Here is a 20576-nt window from a genome sequence, read left to right as displayed (position 1 = left end):
TTTCTTTGTTACCAACGGCCCTGTCCTAAGTTTAAATTGTATACGAGTTACTCCTTCAGGAGCCCCTTTTCAATTGTGTCTCTAGTATGTACCCAGTCTCCTAGGAGATTATTGGGTTGCCCAATTATATTTATGATATGCAAAACACAGCAAAAGAATAAATTGCAAACTTTCTGCACAGCACACCCAGGTTTAGGACATCCATAATAGCATTGGGTTTAAGGGATTGCGAGGATCAACATTGAAAAACAGATATTTATGTTTGGAGACATATAGTTATGTATTGATGAGCAGCTCTTCACTGTTGTCACATTATACTAAAGAAGAGTGCCTTTTGAGATTATTTGTCTCATCCTTATGGTACTACATTGGGAATCACTCCTGTCTCTTTTTAATTCAAACATCTGCCTTTGTTCTGAGACTACTACGGCTTCATGAGCAGCCAAAGGTCCTTATTCTGCAGTATTACTGAGTAAGGTGGTAGTTTGAAAAGCAGTGCTGGAGGGGCTGTGAGAGTTTGGCTGGAAGAGCACGAATGACGTAAGTAGCAACACAATTTAATATGTGAGAAAAAACAATTGAATTATTACCTAAAATGAAAGTACCACTTTGAATGTAAACATAAAAGCAAACTCATTTTATTTTTTGTGCTTATTCCATAAACAGGGATGATGCTGAACTAACCTATATATGAAAACTAATGACATGCAAATGCTTGTGAGTTAAAACTCTAATGACTGACTTACTTGTGCATGCTACATAAGAAGCATCAGTGAGTGCCCGGTGGTAACCATCTTCACAATCACATCTGGACGAGCCTTCCTTGTCAGAGAAGCTGTGAGACGGGCAACGTGAGCACTGCAAATCCTGGGACGATGATTTGTAAAAGCCACGTCCACAAGCTGTGGAGGAAAATAAATACATTATATCAAATTTGTCGAGAAAGACAAATGGGTGGTTTAACACATTGAATTCTGCTTTCTCTAATGTACAGGTACCCACCACATGTCCAGGGGGGTGGAGCCATTTCAGATTTTAAAGAGATTCATAAAAAAAGGAATTTGCATACAAGGAAGTTAAAAGGAACTGGCATAGTCAGCAACTGTTCTCAATTTCTGGCATGGATTACATCCTGTAGGACTCAAGTTAGAGTTCTCTAAATTGTCAGCAAATCTAATAGCAGCAGAGAACTTTGGAGCACGTACACTTGAGTAACAAGCCATTCCTATTTAGGAAGTCAGAAAATTACTTTATAGCTCTCATTCGATTACCAGTAATGATTCTGTAGACGAGACTCCCCTCACTCTAAAATTCTTATACTCTAAAAAGTTAAAGCAAAATAAAGGAAGGTAGAGAGCCAGAGTACTCTCTGGTTAACGTTATCAGATAAAACGTCAGTATGTGGCGGATCTGTAATACTGCTTTAAATTCGGTTGTGCTCCTAATGTGTGCCTATGCAAATTTAAGAAGTGGTCAATTTGTACCCGGCTCAGGAACCTGAACATTTCAGTAAATACTTTTTCTTTATTTGCTAGACTAACACCAAAGCCCCTTCTGTGGTATATGACTTAAATAGTATTACACTAAGTTTCATAAAAATATTGAGGTGGACTACATTATTCTATCATTTCACCATTACACAGATCTCCAAACCCACTGAACAGTTGGAGGTATGCTTTTTTGCCATTTATAGATCAGTTAATGCTATAAAGCATCATGGCACGAACCTACCTTTTCAATTCTTCATGGAAGTTCAATTATGAATGAGCTCTATTTCATGCAGTCTATAGAGAAAGTCATGAATTCAATTAGTGCAAATTTTGGGCCTGATTTGGAGTCTGTTGAACAGGGTATTCTCTTGCAATGGCTATGGAGTACTCTGTCCGTCAAACTCTTGGTGCACCTGCACTATTTCGAGTTGTTTACAGCCAGGTTAACACTGGCAACGTAAAATTTACTCTGCCAGTGTAAAACCTTTTGCGATGGCCCCAGAGAGTACGGGCCATTGGATTTAAGCTGTCCAACCGTTCACCCTATATGTTCATGGTGATAAGGGAAGTAAATATATTTTTTTAAATGACCCCCATTTCATAGGAGAAAACTCCCATGGCACTCGGGCTGTTATTTTTTTCTTTTCCAAAAGCAAATGCCCACTTTGGGAGTTTGTTGTTAGAAAAGAAAACGTTTTCAAAAGTTAGATGTGATCATCTGTCACAAATGACTGCCATTCACCAAACTATTAAATGGCTTTGTATAAACCACCATGATCCATAGAGTTCACTGCTCCTCTGATACCCTGACTGGCATTTACGAAACTCTAACTCAGGTGCATGCAAGGGAAGGCGGCTGCATTTGGGCACATAATGTTAGTGCCCATAGGGGATCGCTTATAATTACGGAGGTTGGTTGCTCCTCCGCAAGCAGAATAAAGAAATTAAAAGGCTCTGAGTGGAGGGGGGTTGATTTTGCTTTGTAAAGTGGAGTTCCACAAATAATAATAGTATCATAGGATTTCTAAATGCCAAATGATAATGAGCAAAGTGAGTGTACAAGGAAACAATTCTGGGACTCTCCCACAGTTATTTGTAAGAGTGAAACCTAGACTCTAGTCTAGAGAGAAGGTAGCTGTCCACAAGCAGGGCATTAAGATGAACATTCAACACATTTGAGAGAAAACAAGGTAGAGCACTATTGCTATTGTGGGATGTATGAAAACTCTACTGTGAAAAAATTTACCCTAAAATAGAAATGCAAATATGTGCATTTATGTAAATAATTAAAGGCATCATTCATAAAACTAAGACTTACATGCAGAAGATGCCTGTTGTACAAAAACAAACCTACTTTTAAATCCTGGAAAGTTGGTTACATAATGTTAAATGGATTTATTTATTCACACAGAGGGACCAGTGGGAGTAAATGTACTCGTGCGACGGTGGGAGAGTAAGCAATCCAAGGTGAGAAGTGGAAATCTGTGCACCCTCTCAAACGTACTAGTTTGTGAGTATTCACTATCAATATCCGTCTGCATCGAATGATTGAAAAAGTTGCAAATTTGCTTCTGTCCTTCAATGCATCCTGTTCCAAGGTGGGAGAAAAACCCAACCCAAACTGGGAAGAGATACCCCAATGGAGAAAAGTCTTCCTGTGGAGAAATAAGTTAAAATATATTTGACTAGTTCTTTTTTTCATGTGCTGGATTATAAGACTGGTGCAGGTTTCCATGTGTAACTGGAAAAGTGTTGCGAATTCTTGAAATGGGTAACTTTACAATAATGAGGTTGTGAAAGCATCCGGGTGTAGTAGATCTACCAATTTATTTAAGAATAAGTACAATAGTAGCTTCAGGGTTATCTTGCAAACCTCTAGAAATGGTAGTTCATGTAAATTCTAAAATCGAAATACTAGATCAAAATGCCTGGAGCTCCTTGACTATGTGTTATTTGTGCACCACTCTCTAGGCACTATTATGACTGTGCTCCTTCTAGCTAAATTAATATTCAATATGTCCCTGCTTTCGGCAATGTATATTTCAAATAAACCTGTGACTAACTCAATCCACTATGCATACACTAAATTAAAAGTTTGAGCTTACCACGCAAAACCCTACGCCCTTTTGAACTGATCAAACACCATCTGAAGAATACTATACCATCTAAATAGTCCCATAAATGGACACACAAAACAAGTGCCTTATTAATTTAAAGTAGCTAAAAATACCTTCCCTCCCTGACTGAGACTTAACTGAATTACTCATGAGGAGTCATAAAAACAAATTTTAATGAACATGTAATTCTACTCCTAACGTAGGTATTGTGATAGAACATCAACTCACTTTGATAAACCATTTGAAATAAAGATCAAAGCCACGAAAATCATCAAAGGGCATTTAAAATGGGCTATATATTCTTTTGTATTATATGCAAACTGAATAATTGTACAAAGGAGCAAAAGCAACTAATTCAACGAATAGAAAATTAATTATGTCAGTTTACTTTCTTGTTTGTTGAAAAAACAGGAGCATTCAGCGTACAGCTTTTTTGAATTGGATCAAAGTTGAAAACACTAAATTTTTCAATAATGCCTGCTTTCTATGGCCAAATGCATAATTTCTTGGCTGAGTTACAATCTAGCAAGAAAACTGGCAAAACATCGTTTTTGAAGACAAAAGAGAGGAACACATTTATCTTTGCCTAAATCAAGTGAAAGGCATATAATTCAAATAAACAACCTGCAGTGTGTGACGATAACAACATAGCTTTCTATCTTTATCCATACTGAAGGGTGTATGAGTGTGTGGAAAAACTGGAGGCCACCACACTGGTGATAACTGCTCTAGGACATAGTCTTCTCTCAGGAAAGTAAACTGTTTTAAGAACCCTCAGGGGTTTAGTAGAAATAAAAGCAGGTAAATGAACACCTGGTGCATCTGCTATCAACAAAAAGAAGCTATACAAATGCTGTACCTATGAACAAATCATCTTCGTCCTTGGACACTAAGCTCATTTCAGTGTGACGAATGACCTTCAGGGAACTCATGGACATGGATTATGACGTTTCTCAGATGAACATAATCTACTCTCATAGTATTTGTTGAAGATCTTAGGACAGCTCTAAACATTCTCATAATCCACATTCTGGACACTGACTAAAATAATATGTGTCACACCGCTTCAAGGAGAAGTCTCCGATCTTGTTTGACCTGCGATTGGAAACCGCAACAAAAATGAACTGCAAAAGGTGTGAGTTTTGGCAATGAGATGGTGGCCTAACGGCTACAGCGCTCGACTTTACATCTCGGGTACTGGGTTTCAGTTTCAGCAGGATGCTCAAAATTCTGAGATTCTGGGCAAATCGCTTAATCTACCCGTACCTAACAAAAAGGAGTGTGTCCATCTGTAACGCAACTGATGCTCACATAAAGCGCTCTGAAACCTTCGGGTCGAGTTTGCTCTATATAAAACTCCCCCCCCCCAAAAAAAATGTTCACCTAAAGATTGTTGCCCCATGACAGTTGGTAAGAATATTACATTTTATTTAAAGAACACTGCTTGTGACCACCCCAGAAAGTCCATCGGCATAATTATGGGGTAAGGAATGTGTTTTAGCTGCTGAATGGTCTGCTCTTCTAAAAGGAGAGCTGGCAGGCCTATGCGACTATGGCAGTAATGTTGAATGAGTTACGGTTTCAGAATATCATGGCTCAAATATAGACTACCAAATACCCTCTGTCCTCAACAGCATTGACAAAAATTCACCCCTACCACTTGAGTTAATAATTGAAAGTGTACTCCTAATGGAGCAATACTTTTGTAAACAATATTTAAGCTACAATATTTATGCCAGGCAATATTTTTGTTATGGTTATTCTGACAACCATGCATCCAAGTCCATCAAAAGGATGGTAGCGACTCTACAACTGATGTTAGTCTGTTGACTGAAAGGTTCTTGCAAGAAAATGATGGGCTTCTGTGATTCAGATGTCATTGCCATGGAATGTACATTCTACCAGAGCCAGATGAGACGTAATGTCCAACTTATTTCCTCTCTGATTTAAATGTTGACTGTCTCTCAAAAAGACACTGGGCCATCACACTCTTTGCACATATCCCAATTAGACACATCTGATACTCTACATGAGAAAATTGTATTGCCAAAGTCAATAGGTCTTGCCTATGCAAGAGCCAATGTCTTTACCAATGTGTTTTATCCATGCTGTACAACAGCCTTCTGCTGTTCAGCATGGCTAAAAGTTAGTGACATAGTGAAAAGTGGAGTCGAGTAGTGGAGAGTGGAGTGACATAGACTGGAGTGACAAAGATTGGAGCAGAGTGTTGTGGAGTAGAGTGGAGGGGTGTAGAGTGGATGGGTGCAGAGGAGAGTTGTGCAAATTGAAATAATGTGTCATAGAGTAGAGTGTTGTAGAGTGGAGAGGTGTTGAGTGGCATAGAGTAGAGTGTCATGGAGTGGTGTAGAGAGCAGTATGGTTGTAGAGTGAAGTGTCATAGAGTGAATTAGAGTTGTGGGGTGGAGTGGTGTATAGTGAAGTAGCATGCATTGGAGTGGAGTACATTGGACTACAATCATGTGGCATGGAGTGGAGTAGCATGGCCTAGAGTCAAGTGGCGTAGATTGGAGTGGCATATTGTGGCATAGACTGGAATAGAGTGCCACAGAGTGGAGTGGAGTACAGTGTCACAGAATGGAGTGGCATAGAGTGTCATAAAGCGGCATAGGGTGGAGCAGAGTGGAGTAGAGTGGAGTAAAGTAGAGTGGAGTAAAGTTGAGGGGAATATTGTGGAGGGGCTTAGAGTTGAGGAGTGTAGAGTGGAATAAAGTGCCGTAGAGTGGCGTGCCATAGAGTGGAGTGACATAGAGTGGAGGGCTGTATAGTGGAGTGACATAGAGTGGAGTGCTGTATAGTGGAGTGAAGTAGAGTGGAGTGGCGTAGTGTAGTGTAGATTGGAGAAGAGTGGCATAGAGCGGAGGAAAGCAGTATAAAGTGTTGTAGAGTGGGTGTCATAGAGTGGAGTGCCGTGGTGTGAAGTAGAGTAGAGTGGCATAATGTAGAGTAGAGTAGAGTAGAGTGACGTAGAGCGGAAGAAAGTAGCATAAAGTGTTGTAGGGTGTCGTAGAGTGGAGTGTCAGAGTAGAGTGTCGTGGCGTCGCATAGCATGGAGTATCGAAGACTGGAGTAGAATGGCATAGTGAGAAGTTGCATAAAGTGGACGTTGTGTCATAAAGTAGAGTGCTGTAGAGTGTCATTGAGTACAGAGCTTAGAGTGGAGAGGCATGGAGTGGAGTAGAGTGTGGTAGCGCACCAACATTACAGACAACACATTTTCAATTGAAATGACAATTACATTTGCACATACAGTTTTACTGATATAACTATACAGCACACAAACAATACTATGTGGAAATGTCATCAGCTAGTGTACTGATTTGTTATGATCGTATTCAAATATTTATTTTCAAACACTTTCTCATTACAAAAGAATGTGCTTCATTTATGCTTTCATAATTCAGAAATATTCTGAAATATTTGCTTAGTTCATTTATATACATTCAAACGTTGTCATTTGCTACAAAAAACATTTCTTTCCCAGTATCCCACATGATTGTCACATAAATCCTCTCACTTTGAAAGAATAGTGAACACAAACCTCGCTTGGAAGACAGAGCATAACATATATGCTTGGTCTTTGAACACACAGCAAATGTGACAAGATAAGAACAACATTTTAAGGCCTGTTAACAGAAAGGACTTGTGTAAGAATACAAGGAGCAATGGTGAACACGGTTTGCTCTGTGACAACAAAGAAGACATGCTGGACAGCCTACAACAAATAAAGCCAGCAAATAGAAAGCCAGAAAATGTGAGTTACAGACCGCAATGCCAATGGTAAGGAATGGGCGGAAAGCCTTAGCACTGAATCTTTCAGAACGCCCAAAAGATGTCTATGCAACCAGACAAGTGTGCTGTCTGGTAGTCTTAGACCTAAAATGAGATGTATGCAACAAGGCAACCCAGCGGTATCATGCATCAGAAAAATGCGGCTCCACTGTCTGCAATTAAACAGATGTTTGCGGTCCCAACAGCACAGCCCTTAGAGAAAACTCACATCAGAACAGAAAGGCCAGAGGAGTATTACAAGAAGGCGAAGCCTTTGCTTCAGGGACCTGCACTCTCTTGCAACAGAGAACTCATCAACATCAGTACAGAAGTATGAACCACTGCCAAAGTAAGCATCCTGTTAAAGTGAGAACATTTATTCTTTGGATTAGGTTTCAAGTAGATGCAATCTTAATTTTCACAATAGGTTTATTATACACTCAGGTGTGACTATCATCAATGCCACGCCTTTGATCCGGTCAGCATATTTTGTATCAGAAGAGCTTTATTTTTCAACATTTGTTAAATACTCTACTAATATTTCCGAAAATCAGGTGACGTGATAAACTTGCATACAATGGCCATCTGTCGGCTGCAATATCGGTGCCAGAACAGGTTCCAAAAAAAGTATACACTTGCATTGATATTGTAAAAGATCTGCAATACTAAAGTACAATTGCACACTGCAATTTATAGAAAAGTTTTTTCCTGAAGGTAGTATTCGGCTGTTGGAGGTTGTTGCTATTTCATTCAGGAAGGAGTTTGCTTATTTCCGAGAGCCCTTTCTTTTCAGTTTGCTTTTCTTTGCTGCCGCCCATGCTGCCAAGCACATGACAGCTCAATCAGGCGGCACAATAGGAAGAGCCAGGACTGGGAAACACAAATGACCCCTCTTCAACTTTTGGGACAAAGGTCGAAGGGCACCGTTGCTAACACAGCAAGAGAAAGGCGCGAGGAACTCGGAATTCCTGTGCAAGTTCCATCCGTAGTCTGGGTCTCATGAATTCAGCAGCTGCGTGTAAAATCTATTGAATAACAAGCCAGGAAATTTCAGTCCTTTATTTACATAGAGAATTGGAATTTACACATTTTAATGTTTGTTAAGCTGTGTAAAGGGCTCGAACGTAGAAGTGGGAGGGAAAGCTAACTTTTCATTCTAAAAAAAAGTGCATTGCTTTTGTTTGGTGCACGTGCAATGATGGTTTTCACATATATAAAAGATTCACCAATATGATATTTGAAACCAGGATTTAGAACTCATCCTAGTTATTGTGTTATTAAAGTTTCAATTTATTCATCCACAGGAAGTAATTATTTTCCCACAGCCAATCATTTCCATTATACGCTTTGGATTAAAAAGGAACAACTGTGGGATTTAAGAAACAGGAACCATGATTGTCCATAAATGCATAGTATAATTATTGAGGGTAAAGCTACAAAAAGAACACTGATGGCCTCAATCACTACACTTTCTGCAGACTGAACTTCAACTCAGTTATGTTAAACGTTGATTTATAGTGGGATATACAAATCCTGATATACACAACATGATTTGCATAGTTATCTGACCATAAATTCACTTTCTGTTGGAACAAATTGGAAAATACAATAGAGATTCTGCTGTAGATTGCGTATGATTAGGAGTATACACTTTATGTCCACAGAGCAGGCAATGGGGCGCAAACGTTGGCATTCAAAAACATCTTACATAGCCCTCGTCTAAACGTGCATAAAAATATGCCCCTACAAAATGCAAGAATAAATGTGTTTCTGGCTGAGAAAATTCTAGACGATACCCCAAAATTTCATGAGGGTGTAGTAGAAAGATTTTCCAAATCAGAACACTTTTAAAAGTAGAAAAAAGTACATAATCTTATTTGAACTTCTGCACTTATCCAATAAGCATTCTACTGTGAGCCGCCAACCCTCTGGATAATCATAAAAAAATTGAAAGAAGAGGAGCAGGAACTGAAATATATTACTTGATTAGATTTTATTTCTCACTGCTGGGATATTTTGTAAATCCCATGAAAGTCAGAGATCTACATATATCAAAACAAGGAGGAGGAAGCATACAATCCATAAATTAGCAACTGTAAACATAAAATGAAATAAATCGACCCCAGTTACTTGGAAAATGTTGCCATGATCCCAATAATATATACTGTTACACCACATTTGCCCAAAATGATAAAACTTGTGTAAGCTACTGATATAGGAATGTGTAATTTAAGCATGTGCACTTAACTTATTCTTAAGCCTTCCCTTAAATGTCAACTGAGGGTGCCAACTCATACGTACCTTTCTGGGTACTTTTAAAAAATTTTAAGTGCATCCTCCACACTTTTTTGTCTACCTGTGCTACATCTGAAGTGTTCATTCGCAATTGCAGTACATAGTGGGAAGAAGCACCAGTGACCCCAGTTTGCACATGGGGTTTGGGGGAGAGTGGGGATTTGAGGAAGGGAAAACGTTTTATGAGGGACAGAAAAATTCCACTGTTAATTTACAATTTTGATAAATCATCTGACCGCAAACTGGTGTATTTTACTCAGAGCATGAAATACAAACCTTAAACCTAAGAAAACAATCAAGAGTGCATTTTTTGTGAATCACATGCATTACGACAGCCACATTTTAAGCCAGTTACAGAACTAAAGTGCAGGAAATGCCCGAATTAGCATAATTTAAGTACACGTTTGGAAGTAAAGTACACTATTTTTAATAAATCCAACCATGTCTTCCATCAACATTTAGCGCACACAAATAAAGGGAATCCTACCATTTCACATGAAGCAAAAGTCTTCAGTCCTCCCTACAGAACAAATGGCTGAAAATTTGTAACAAAGATCAGAGAAATTCATTGCAAGCATGTAGCCTCCGCTGGAAGAGGAGCACAACATGGAAATCTTCAGAAATCCTACACCAACTCTTATTTGGCAGCGGTGGAGCAGCTCTGGGTAATACCAAGGACCAATATCTGGCTCAATCAAGCAATTTTAAAAATGATTAGTCTACTCGCATGGTGGCAACACAGGAATGTTAGGGACGTGTACATGTAGTGCTTGCTTCAGTCCCAGTAAATCACTCTGCTGTTTTTTTTAACAATTTATAGTAATCCTAGCAGTGCTTTGCTACAACTCTAATGCAGCACTACAATAGTCTGAGTGCCTGCGGTGTATTAGCTAATGTGCCAATACATGGCTCAGGGGCTGATTACGATGTTATTCGGAAAGGCTCCGAATGGGATCCGGTTTTGCAGAATCTGATTCGGAACCCTTGTTTACAAACGAATCGTACACATTTCCCAACGACTGATTACAATGTCCAGAATTGGTTCGAGCAGTCCGAATCGGTTTCCGAAAGGCATTTGGACAGCCCGAGTCTTTCAGAGCCGATTCCTACAGTTCTATGGACACGGTTTCCAGACAAGCGATTTCGAAGACTGATTTGGACAGCCGTTCCATTTGGTCTGCCCAACATGAAACAGCTGTCGGAATCTGTCTTTGGGGGCCCGTTGCCGGGCCCCCTTTACCCAGAGGCATACGAATGGGACCTGTGGGGATACGCAAGGGACCCATCTTCCCAACCATGCACTATATGGCAGGCCCCATGGGGTGTCCACCATAGGGTGCAAGGTTTTCCTTAAACACCCCTGTTTTCAATTGGAGCCTGTGTTCTCGTTCGGAACACAGGCTCCCATAGAAGTCAATGCGAGTCCGACCGAACAATGTCGGAAGCACCATAATCGGTTGTCCAGACTCGCAGGACCCGATTCGTTCAGAAACACGTCTGAGATCGATTTGTTCGGACAGTTTCCTAATGATATCGTAATCGGTCCCTTAGTTGGGGAGAACAAAATTAATGCTGTGCTTTTTCTCAGTTCCTTATTCGATTTCTCAAAGTGTATGCAGTAACCATTTCTGGAAGAAACAAAAAAACTGATATAAAAGAGAAAATATAAAGCAAATAAAAAAAATGGAGAACATGTACAAATTAAAAGAATGGCGAAGGACCCCCCAGATCGGGGGTCCTTCACATATGGCGGTCCTTGCTGGGCTGGATCTTGGGGTCAGCTGCGCCCCAATAAGGTAGGTGTCAATTGGCTGCAGCGTGCCTGTGACCCAGAGAGGCACTTGTCAACCCAGGACCAGGCAAGCTTATGAGAAGGCATTTAGGGACCACAGATTGGTTTGCTTCCACATCAGTCATAGAATTCCTGAGGTCGCTAAGGGTCGAAGGGCGGTCGGTGCCTTGCACCAGATGCCACAGTGTGGAAATATCCTTGTTTGCAAAAATAGAGGGAGACACAGACGGGACCAAGCCTTTCATGGTGCAAAGGGCTTTGACAGGTTGGCAGCACTTAAATGGGGCCAGGCGAATTCTAGGTGCCCCATTGATACAGGCAAATTGGTAGCAATTCTGTGGCCCTTGGCAGCCGAGCTGCCAGGTCACTGGGAGAGGTCCGCCTGTTCACGGCAGCATTTACATTTGCCTTTTATGGGGTTCTCAGCGTGAGCCAGTTGGTAGCCAAATACAAGAGGGATACTGGAGGGGGGTTGGAGCTGGCAGACATCAGTGGATTGATGGCTCTGAGGCTCTTTTGATCAGTATTTCCCGGTCCAAGATGGACCAGGTCAGTAGAGGTGACACATCGTATTGCAATGGGCCCCAGGTAATGCATCATTATTAATCAGGGCTTGTGGGTGGCAGAGTATGGCCATGCAGAGTTTGGGTCTCACTCCATTAGGATTTGCGCTGCCACCATGGCGGCTGCAATGGGGCTCTAGGGCTAGGCTGTGCTGGGAAGTGGCAAGTGGTCTTCGAATTGTAACAAGCGCTATGTTAGATTGCACATGTTGTAAAGGATACACCTGATCCGTGTTTTCTATCCTTCCTTTTTCTTATGTTCATTCATGTAAGGAGTGCAGAGAGCCCATGAGCGGCTGCAGTTCCTGACAGCCACTGTCCATGCAGGGACATCGGCATTTGCAGACGGTCAGGTTTTTTCCCATTCGTATGTGTGGCGTGCAAAGGAGGTTTATTTTGCCCATGGTTTTAAGGCCAGCGCACGGCAGGCTGGTTACTGCCTGTTCTTTTATAATGGAGGAGGTCTGTGGCTGGCTCAACTGAGATCTTCACTAGACATGGTGTTACCTGCAGGATAAATGCCCCCTGATCTCATCTTATTGCATTCTAGGGCAATGATCTGGTGCACGTTGGCCAGAAGCATCTGTTTGTAGTATTGATCTCTGAGATTGGTTGTCTGGCAAAGAAATTCCCTCAGTCTGTGCTGGGCTGGTCGGGATGGTACCTCGATCAGGGCTTGAAATGGTTTGATGAAGCTAATAAACAACAAGGTTGGCAAGTTTTTCAGATCACCTAGGCTATATGCTAGAACGTTATGGTAAAGAAAATACCTACAGGGCGGACTACTTTTGTTTAGAATTGGTAACAACATGTTTCTGGAGAACCTACTGGCATGGCTAATTCACTGCCCTCTGTAGGGTGGCAGATTGGCGGGAGGCCAGATAGTAGGTGAAATATGCTGGCCTGTGGCAGGTGAGGTCATGATTCGTGGGTCAATTTGGCATACCCTTCCTTCCAAAAGCATGACAATGATGTCACAGGGCCCTCCAGTGGGTGCTGGATGAGGGTTCAGGAGTGCTGGGTGTTGCTAATGATCCCCGCCATCTGGTTCCAACGTAAAATAGTCCCTCATACATTCTAACAGAAGCACTCCTCTGAGGCGTAATGAAACATGTAAATGTAAATGTAGTATACTTGTAAAGCGCACAGCTGCCCCAGCAACGGGGCGTCCCGGCGCTGTATAACTCTGGGGAACCTGTCCTGGCTTTCCCTGTGGGATGGTCCCTTGCTGGGAGTCCCCAAGGTGGAGCCAGGCATCCCCGGAATTGGTGGGGCCGTTGTGGAGATTAGGCAAGCTAATGGCCAGAGCCTGATTAGAGTAAGCACCGAAGCGAGAATTATCGAGTCCGCTGACCAAGGTCCACGACCCTGCCGCGTCGGGAATTGAACCCTGGTCCCAGGCTGACTTCTGCTCTCAGGCCTGCCGCCTCTAACCAGTGAGCCACACTACTCCACATCAACTAGCCAATAGAATGAGGTGAGAGTGTGATACTCCTCTGGGTGGATCCTAAGTCCACCCAGTGCTTATTTTAAAGAACTGGTGACAATATGTTTACAGAAAGCCGAGCTGCCGAACCAGACTTAAAACATGAAATTCAGAAAAATGGCAATTCAGCCAGAGTCTGAATACATTTGCTCTCTAAAGGAATTACTGGCCAAATGGTGGAGGCTGTTTGTTCGGACTTCACTGGCTGATGCGCAGACTGTTCCACCTGACAGACATGCAAGGCTCAGAAGCAGGGATCGAGGGCATGGAAATACAAAGCCGCTTAGTTTGGGTTCCAACAGAGGTCATCACAACACAAAGCTGGAGAGGGAAGATAGCGATTTCAGACACTTATAAAAAATCAAAACACAAAACCCTTTGAAAGCTGATGACTTGCGACTGACTTTTATATGAACAGTCACTTTTCATCATGAATACTAAGTGCATATTTCTTACAGTTCAAAAGAGTCGAATGACTGTTTCTGACGGGGCAGTGAAAGCCCTTTATTCTTGTGCACGGCGTACAGCAGCAGGTTCAGACAGTGATTGTATCTGGCTGCTATCTCCATCATCTTCGGGGCTAATAATAGGCCTCCGAGATGACATCTAATAACTATCCCTTCAACTTAAACACTGCATAAACAAAGAGCGCAGCCGATCCTGAAAAGCATTCCTAAGTGTCGTTCAAAGTTACTCTGCAATTATTTCAGTGTGTGAGCACTCTGGTTGGAAACTTGTAGCTAGCGCCACACTTCACAAAATGGAGTCCCGGAAGACAGGGTATAAGAGCATTCTATGTCACACTCCATCATTGAAGCAATCTGTCCCAGCTTTTCATGTCCTTCAAGTGTAAATAGAAAAGAGATCATGGTAAGAGAGGGAGATATATCTGTAGGGGGCCAGAGAGAACAAGGAAAATTTCTGCAGGATGAAGAATTTATTTAAATTCGGGCCCAGCCATTTAGAAAATTTTCATTTTTTATCCAGATGTTGAAATTTCTGATTAGACTTTGGGCCTGATTTAGAGTTTGGTGCATTGGTCACGTCCACTGATTACAAGTGCCATTGGATACAATGCACGTGTGATAAGGCAGACAGCACATCAGTCACATTTGTAACGGAGTAACCCGTCGGCCACACTCTAAATCAAATATTCAAAAAGGTAACTGTCGATTCTGTGAGATGTAGCAAAGTGCTGTGGCTCTGTCTTGTGACATTCTACTTACTCCATTACACTTTGCAGAGGCATGCAGTGCTGCAGAAACTGTGTAAGTCACGCTTGCTGTTGCCCAGAAGAGCACTGTCACAGAAAGGTAATCTCACAAACATTGGGTCTTATTGGGCAGGAGGCCTCTGCTCTTTATGGATAGGGATACCTACAGTTCTGGATGCAATCCTTAACTGTCAATTCTCCAATTCTATCAATGTCTTATCCCCATAACTGGGAGGTACAAAACTTTGTGGCAAAGACCATGACTGCACTGCTCTCTCCATGCTGCCTAGTAATGTATGAATGAAAAGGCTAGGCACTGATAAGAGTACAAGCTTCTGCACAATGAACAATAACACCAATAGTCCATCTTAAGAACATGCCATGGAAAGGTCAGTGGAGCCTTCTTGCAGACTCATACCACACCCGGAGGTAGGGTGGACGGGGAGGCAGTAAAATATAGTAAATTCCTGTGTAGTCTACATAATATACCTTTATTGGCTGATGTATGACCTGGCATGTTTCCATAAAGGAAATACATGCCAGTCTGCATTTTTGTGGGCAAGACCCCATTCAAAACAAGGACCACTGACTTTCATTATGTGAATGGGAGGGCTTCAACTGCGTCTACAAATACAGTGTTACAGAAAGAGCCGTGTGAACCCTTCAGTAATACAAAAAAGGTGCATTAAGATAATGCTGTATAAGTTAGCTGTAAAATAACTTTTTGCACTTCAAATTGTACTATCCAGAGTATTACTGTAGGTGGTTCTACTTCCCAACACAATAATACTAATTATATGGCCTTCAGAAGCATGAAGAATACGGATCTCAACAGAAGGCAGTAAATCCACTCAGCAATCTCACTACAGACAACTTTGTAATGTAATACTTTTATTCACTTCACAACCCATTATTGCTTGTGTTCAAATTGTCCACATTTCAAAGCATTGCTTAACTGGACATTTAAAAAAACCTCAAATTGTTATTTTTTCCTCTATGTGTCCATTAAATTACAAATAAATTTACAGTAGCTGCAGGCAGATCATCAGTTAGCATGACTGCAGCAGCAGGTTATTGAGATAGCTGTAGTGAGTGGTCCTGCAAAAAGGAATCACAGAAAGCATCCATCCACTACAATGTGAACAGAAACAGCCTATTACATTAGATTAATTTCCTTTTAGAGCAGGTTTAATTTGTTGGTTTTGTATCTAAAAAATGGACCGTCATCACATCATATCCAAAATCTGACACTTTCTTTCAGACAATAAAGTGATTAACTTGATGAACGATAATTGCTTCTTGCTTTAGTGACACACCAGGGAAACGAATGCCAAAGAGAACCATTAAGGAAGGATGCTCGGGGGCAACCTTAGAGAATATGTCACTTCACTCAATTACGCAATAGTGACCTGGCAGAAATCTTCTGACATAATGTACCCTGACAGTTTACAATAAGTTCACAATTTATTTCATGGGCTGTTGCACTGAACTTCAGTGATTCATTCTTTTTCTGTATGGAAAAAGAATAACTGGTCACCAAAACCGTATAATTAAGAATAACTGGTCACCAAAACCGTATAATTAGCTCCCAAAGTCACCGCGAAGGTCTTTTGAGCCCACCACCATGCACAGCAATGCTAATTTCTTAGTCAACTATGAATGGCAAAACATTTAGCATGCAATTTATAAATCACAGGCTAGTTGCACCATATGTCACAGTTTATAACTAATTTACTGATTCACCAAAATGTCTTACCTACATGTGTATGTAGTACTCACATCAAAGATCACATGCATAGGGGTATGGAATTCACATGCTTCCTTAAAATGTTTTCCCAACTTTACATTGCATGTTGCATGAAACTGCAGGAACATTTGGGATTGAATATTTTTTGTAAAGTAAATATGTTTTTTTCTGCAATAAATACATTTGAAATGAATGTGGGGAAGGGACATTTTAGTGCACATTCATACATTTACTGCATGACCTAAAGCTGGATAAGTGAGGTGTTAAGTTAGCGGTTCATGGAAATGTGGAAAGCGCGACACAAAAAAGTGAATTTCCACTGACTGATGAGTCTGTGGATTTTCACCTAAATCGCACTTCCTTTCGCCAAACATTCCTCGTGCTGTCCCCTATGAAGACCTATTGATTTATTTGCATATGCTGGGTAGAGGGAGTAAAGCTCCAATTAAGTTTTTGCTACTTTTACAGGACTTCTGACTTACGTGTTCATTAGAAGTGCACTTCAGGAGTACTGCAAGTGTAAATCACACCTCCTCACAGCAAACTCTTTGCGAACAAAGGTTCCATGTGTGTACAATATGAACACCGAGCTCTCACAGGTCTACACTTGCATACATTCCACACTTTATCAATCATTCGGACACTACAATTGTATAATTTACAGCTTGTTCTAAGAGTAAGTTACAGGTTTAAAAACATTTTTATTGGACCCAAATTTCAATTAGCTCTTAAATTCACAGACGAAAGGTTTGCAGTTGATAAGTTCTGATTACCAAGTTATCTATCGCACACACCATATACATATGTTTTCGACATGTATATAAGAATATTATATATAGTTGCAGAAGATAAGCCAAAAGCTAATTATTCTGTCAAGCAAGTTAATGATGGAAAACATAAATCCTGGATGGAGCTGTTTCTCAGCCCCAGAACCCTGCTTTGTGATTTTCGTTCCATGGCTTCATGCACTGTAATCTAGGAGTTATTTTAATGGCATTGTACATATGTTTTCTTTAGGAATATCAAATGAGGAGCTAACTGCTGGGGGAGGGAATCTCAGCCTGGAACATTGTATGTGGAACACATTAATCTAATGGGATGCTTTTATCTTGACAGCACACATTATTTTCTTTTTTACTGAAGCACTCTGCTGACAATATAATCGCAGAGTTCTGATGTCATAAATCTCTGATAAGACACTAACAACTTCACAGTTCCCCTATTATGCATTTATCAAATCCTGACGCGTGTTTATAATATGGAAGATAGATATGAGCCTTATCCTAATCCAAACCTCAAACGCCTGGTTATTAAAAAAACAACAGCATACGGTCATTAAATAACAAAAAATGAGCGACAAGTGCAGAGAGGCCAAAATGGTAAAACTACATCACTGTGGAATGTAATTGGGACACTATTTATTGGTACTGAATATGCATGCGTATGAATATAAAAATATGTCATACAGATTCGATCTTAGAGATTTTTGATATTATGGTTTCCTGTCCACTAATGCAAGTAGAACCCACTAACAAAACACCATATCAGGCTCAGTTAACAAATGAAGTTGCAAATCTATGATTGAAACTTTATTACTTCTGATGCAGGACTTTTTGATAATTGTAAAACTGTTTAGAAGTATATTCGACAAATATTCAAGGTACAGGTTTCCAGGCATGCTCCTGAAAGGTGTGGAAGGGTAAGATATGAGTTTCAGAACTCACAGGTTTGTGGGTGCAGGGGATCGCTATACTGGAACATCCACTGAACATCCCCTCGGGTGGGTTTATTACATCCACTGAACATCCCCTCGGGTGGGTTTATTACATCCACTGAACATCCCCTCGGGTGGGTTTATTACATCCACTGAACATCCCCTCGGGTGGGTTTATTACATCCACTGAACATCCCCTCGGGTGGGTTTATTTGTGTACAGCATGATACCAACAAGGGGTAATATTGTGAATGTACAAGCAATACAATACAATGCATTTCTAAAGCACACAGCTACTAACAAGGTACCCCGGAGCTAGAGTAAAGGATCGTCACAGTGTCAAAATTCGAGAAACAGATTTAGGAAGTGGTTAGAACAGAATCAATGAGAAGCGTTTTGAGTCCTTTCTGAAGACCCGTTAACACAGTCACTCTTTGTAAATCCCTCCTACTTATAAACCAAGCCATTTGCTCTTGTGAGTCTTACATGCATAAATAGCTCTGTAAATTGGGCCTGAAGTGATCTTGTTACTAAACAGAATGTAAAAATATAAATAACAGTGACAAGCCACGCGTACCATATTCAACCACTGAACTGATTTGCCACATTAAGGGTCCTTTACTGCAGAAAGGCCTGGGTGGAAATTGATCCTTCCCCACTTGTGATTTCCAAGAAAATAAAATGGCCAGTTCAAAAAGCCCAGTTTAAAAACAAATCCATAAAGCATAGGGATAAAGGGGGCAGATTGTTGAGTTGATGAATAATACAGTGCATGTTTTACAATAAGAACAAGTCATTCCATGTCAAAGGGGACATGTTTTCTTCCAGATACCAAAACTCACATTGAGTTTTGAAAAGCCTGTAGAAGACAAGTTTTATCTTCATGTGAGCAAACTGGGTTGCTATTTAGAATCCTTTTCAAGCTGTTAGTGCCTCTATAAGACTGTTTGGATGGTCTTTCTGAGAAGTATGACAAGAGGCACCAGAGAGTATGAGTTTGTAATAGTAAAAACTTTAGAACAAAGGCCTGGATTTACTACGTCCTTAGCATGAAGCAAGTCATCACAAGGCAACGCTAGTCCTTAACTTGTATTTAGAAAGCCATGAAAGGGGTGATTTGCGCCGACTTGTGTAGCTTTGTTAAAAAAGGTAATACAGCACATTGAGCTGCCTTGAATTACATTGCACCAGGGAGGCGTGGAGTGTGGGAGTTCTCACGCATCCACCCATGGATTTCAGCACATTCTCACACTTACAAAGCCTTGAAAATCTGGGGAATGCATTAAAATGGTGCACCTACCAGACCCAGGCGTAACTGGGACTAATGTACTTATTTCGGCTTGTTACTTTTTTCTATGGGTGATGAATTATGTGTCACACATAGTAAAAGGAAAATGACTTTAAGGGTTGTTTTGTGCAGGAAGGTGTTACTTCCAGCATAAAAACAATCCTGCTCATAATGCACGCACCCTAGCAGCATGATGCATGGGTGCTCGCGTGGACGCTATGCTGCACACAAGGTGCCGGCGCTAAGAGGGAGAGCACCATATCGTAGTTAATATGGTACATTTCGGTTCTCCCCCTTTCACACAACGCAACATGTGAAAGATTAGTAAATCTGGGCCAGTGTTCTTAAATTGTTGAGGCAGTGTAAGTCACTTCACTTGAAGCTCGATAACTTTGGTGTTGCTTATTGGAAGTACATTTCTCATCACCACTATTAGATGATGTCTAGTCCCAGGGCCATGGTGGTGACACAGTTGAGCAAAAGTCTGAAGTTTGATGTCTGCAGGTGATTCACACTGGAGATGGAAATGGATTACCTTTGAAATCTTATGTCCTGATGGGCATTTCACTACAAATATGATAGTGCATATTCAAAGACTGAATACTGAATGTATTAAAAAACAACTGACATGTTTTCCAATTTGCTGCCCTTTAATGGTCTCCCACAGCTCTCAGACTGATGTTGTAGGTTGTGGGTCAGAAGGTGACCTGTTCCTATTTTACTTCTGGGTCGGTTATCCTGTTTGAACCAAGAAATCCTCTATTTTAAAATTACTGAGACTGTTTTTTTTATATCAATTTATATTCTGCAATGTGATGGGTGTGAATCCATTGTCATGGCAAAAAGAGCAGGGCCTGTGCAGAAGTCGCTGCAGTGAATGTGCCAACTACTCTACCATTATTAATAACCTAGACATGAACTCCTACCTTAAATCATATATCTGAATACACATTCATTTGACATTTTTCAGAGTAATCTTTGAATTCACATTGAAGTGTTTCCCTATAGCCATCTAAATTAAAGGCGGTAAATCAAGAGAACGGAAATGTTAAGAAAATTACTTTAATGTCCACACAAAACAA

At 40.8% G+C, this 20576-nt stretch overlaps 1 protein-coding gene across 4 annotated transcripts in view; it reads right to left on the bottom strand.

Annotated features, from left to right (window-relative positions):
• EPHA7 (EPH receptor A7) overlaps positions 1-20576 on the bottom strand; it is a 224839-nt gene that overhangs the window by 133420 nt on the left and 70843 nt on the right. For all 4 annotated transcript variants that reach the window (XM_078648247.1, XM_078648249.1, XM_078648248.1 and 1 more), the window contains exon 4: positions 747-902. In XM_078648247.1, the coding sequence (XP_078504373.1) occupies positions 747-902 (156 nt within the window). The remainder of the gene's footprint in view (positions 1-746; positions 903-20576) is intronic.

The sequence above is a fragment of the Lissotriton helveticus genome, chromosome 6 (assembly GCF_964261635.1).
Source record: "Lissotriton helveticus chromosome 6, aLisHel1.1, whole genome shotgun sequence".
Lineage (NCBI taxonomy): Eukaryota > Metazoa > Chordata > Amphibia > Caudata > Salamandridae > Lissotriton > Lissotriton helveticus.
Note: the sequence above shows the minus strand (reverse complement) of the source record. Positions and strands in the feature narration are given on the sequence as shown.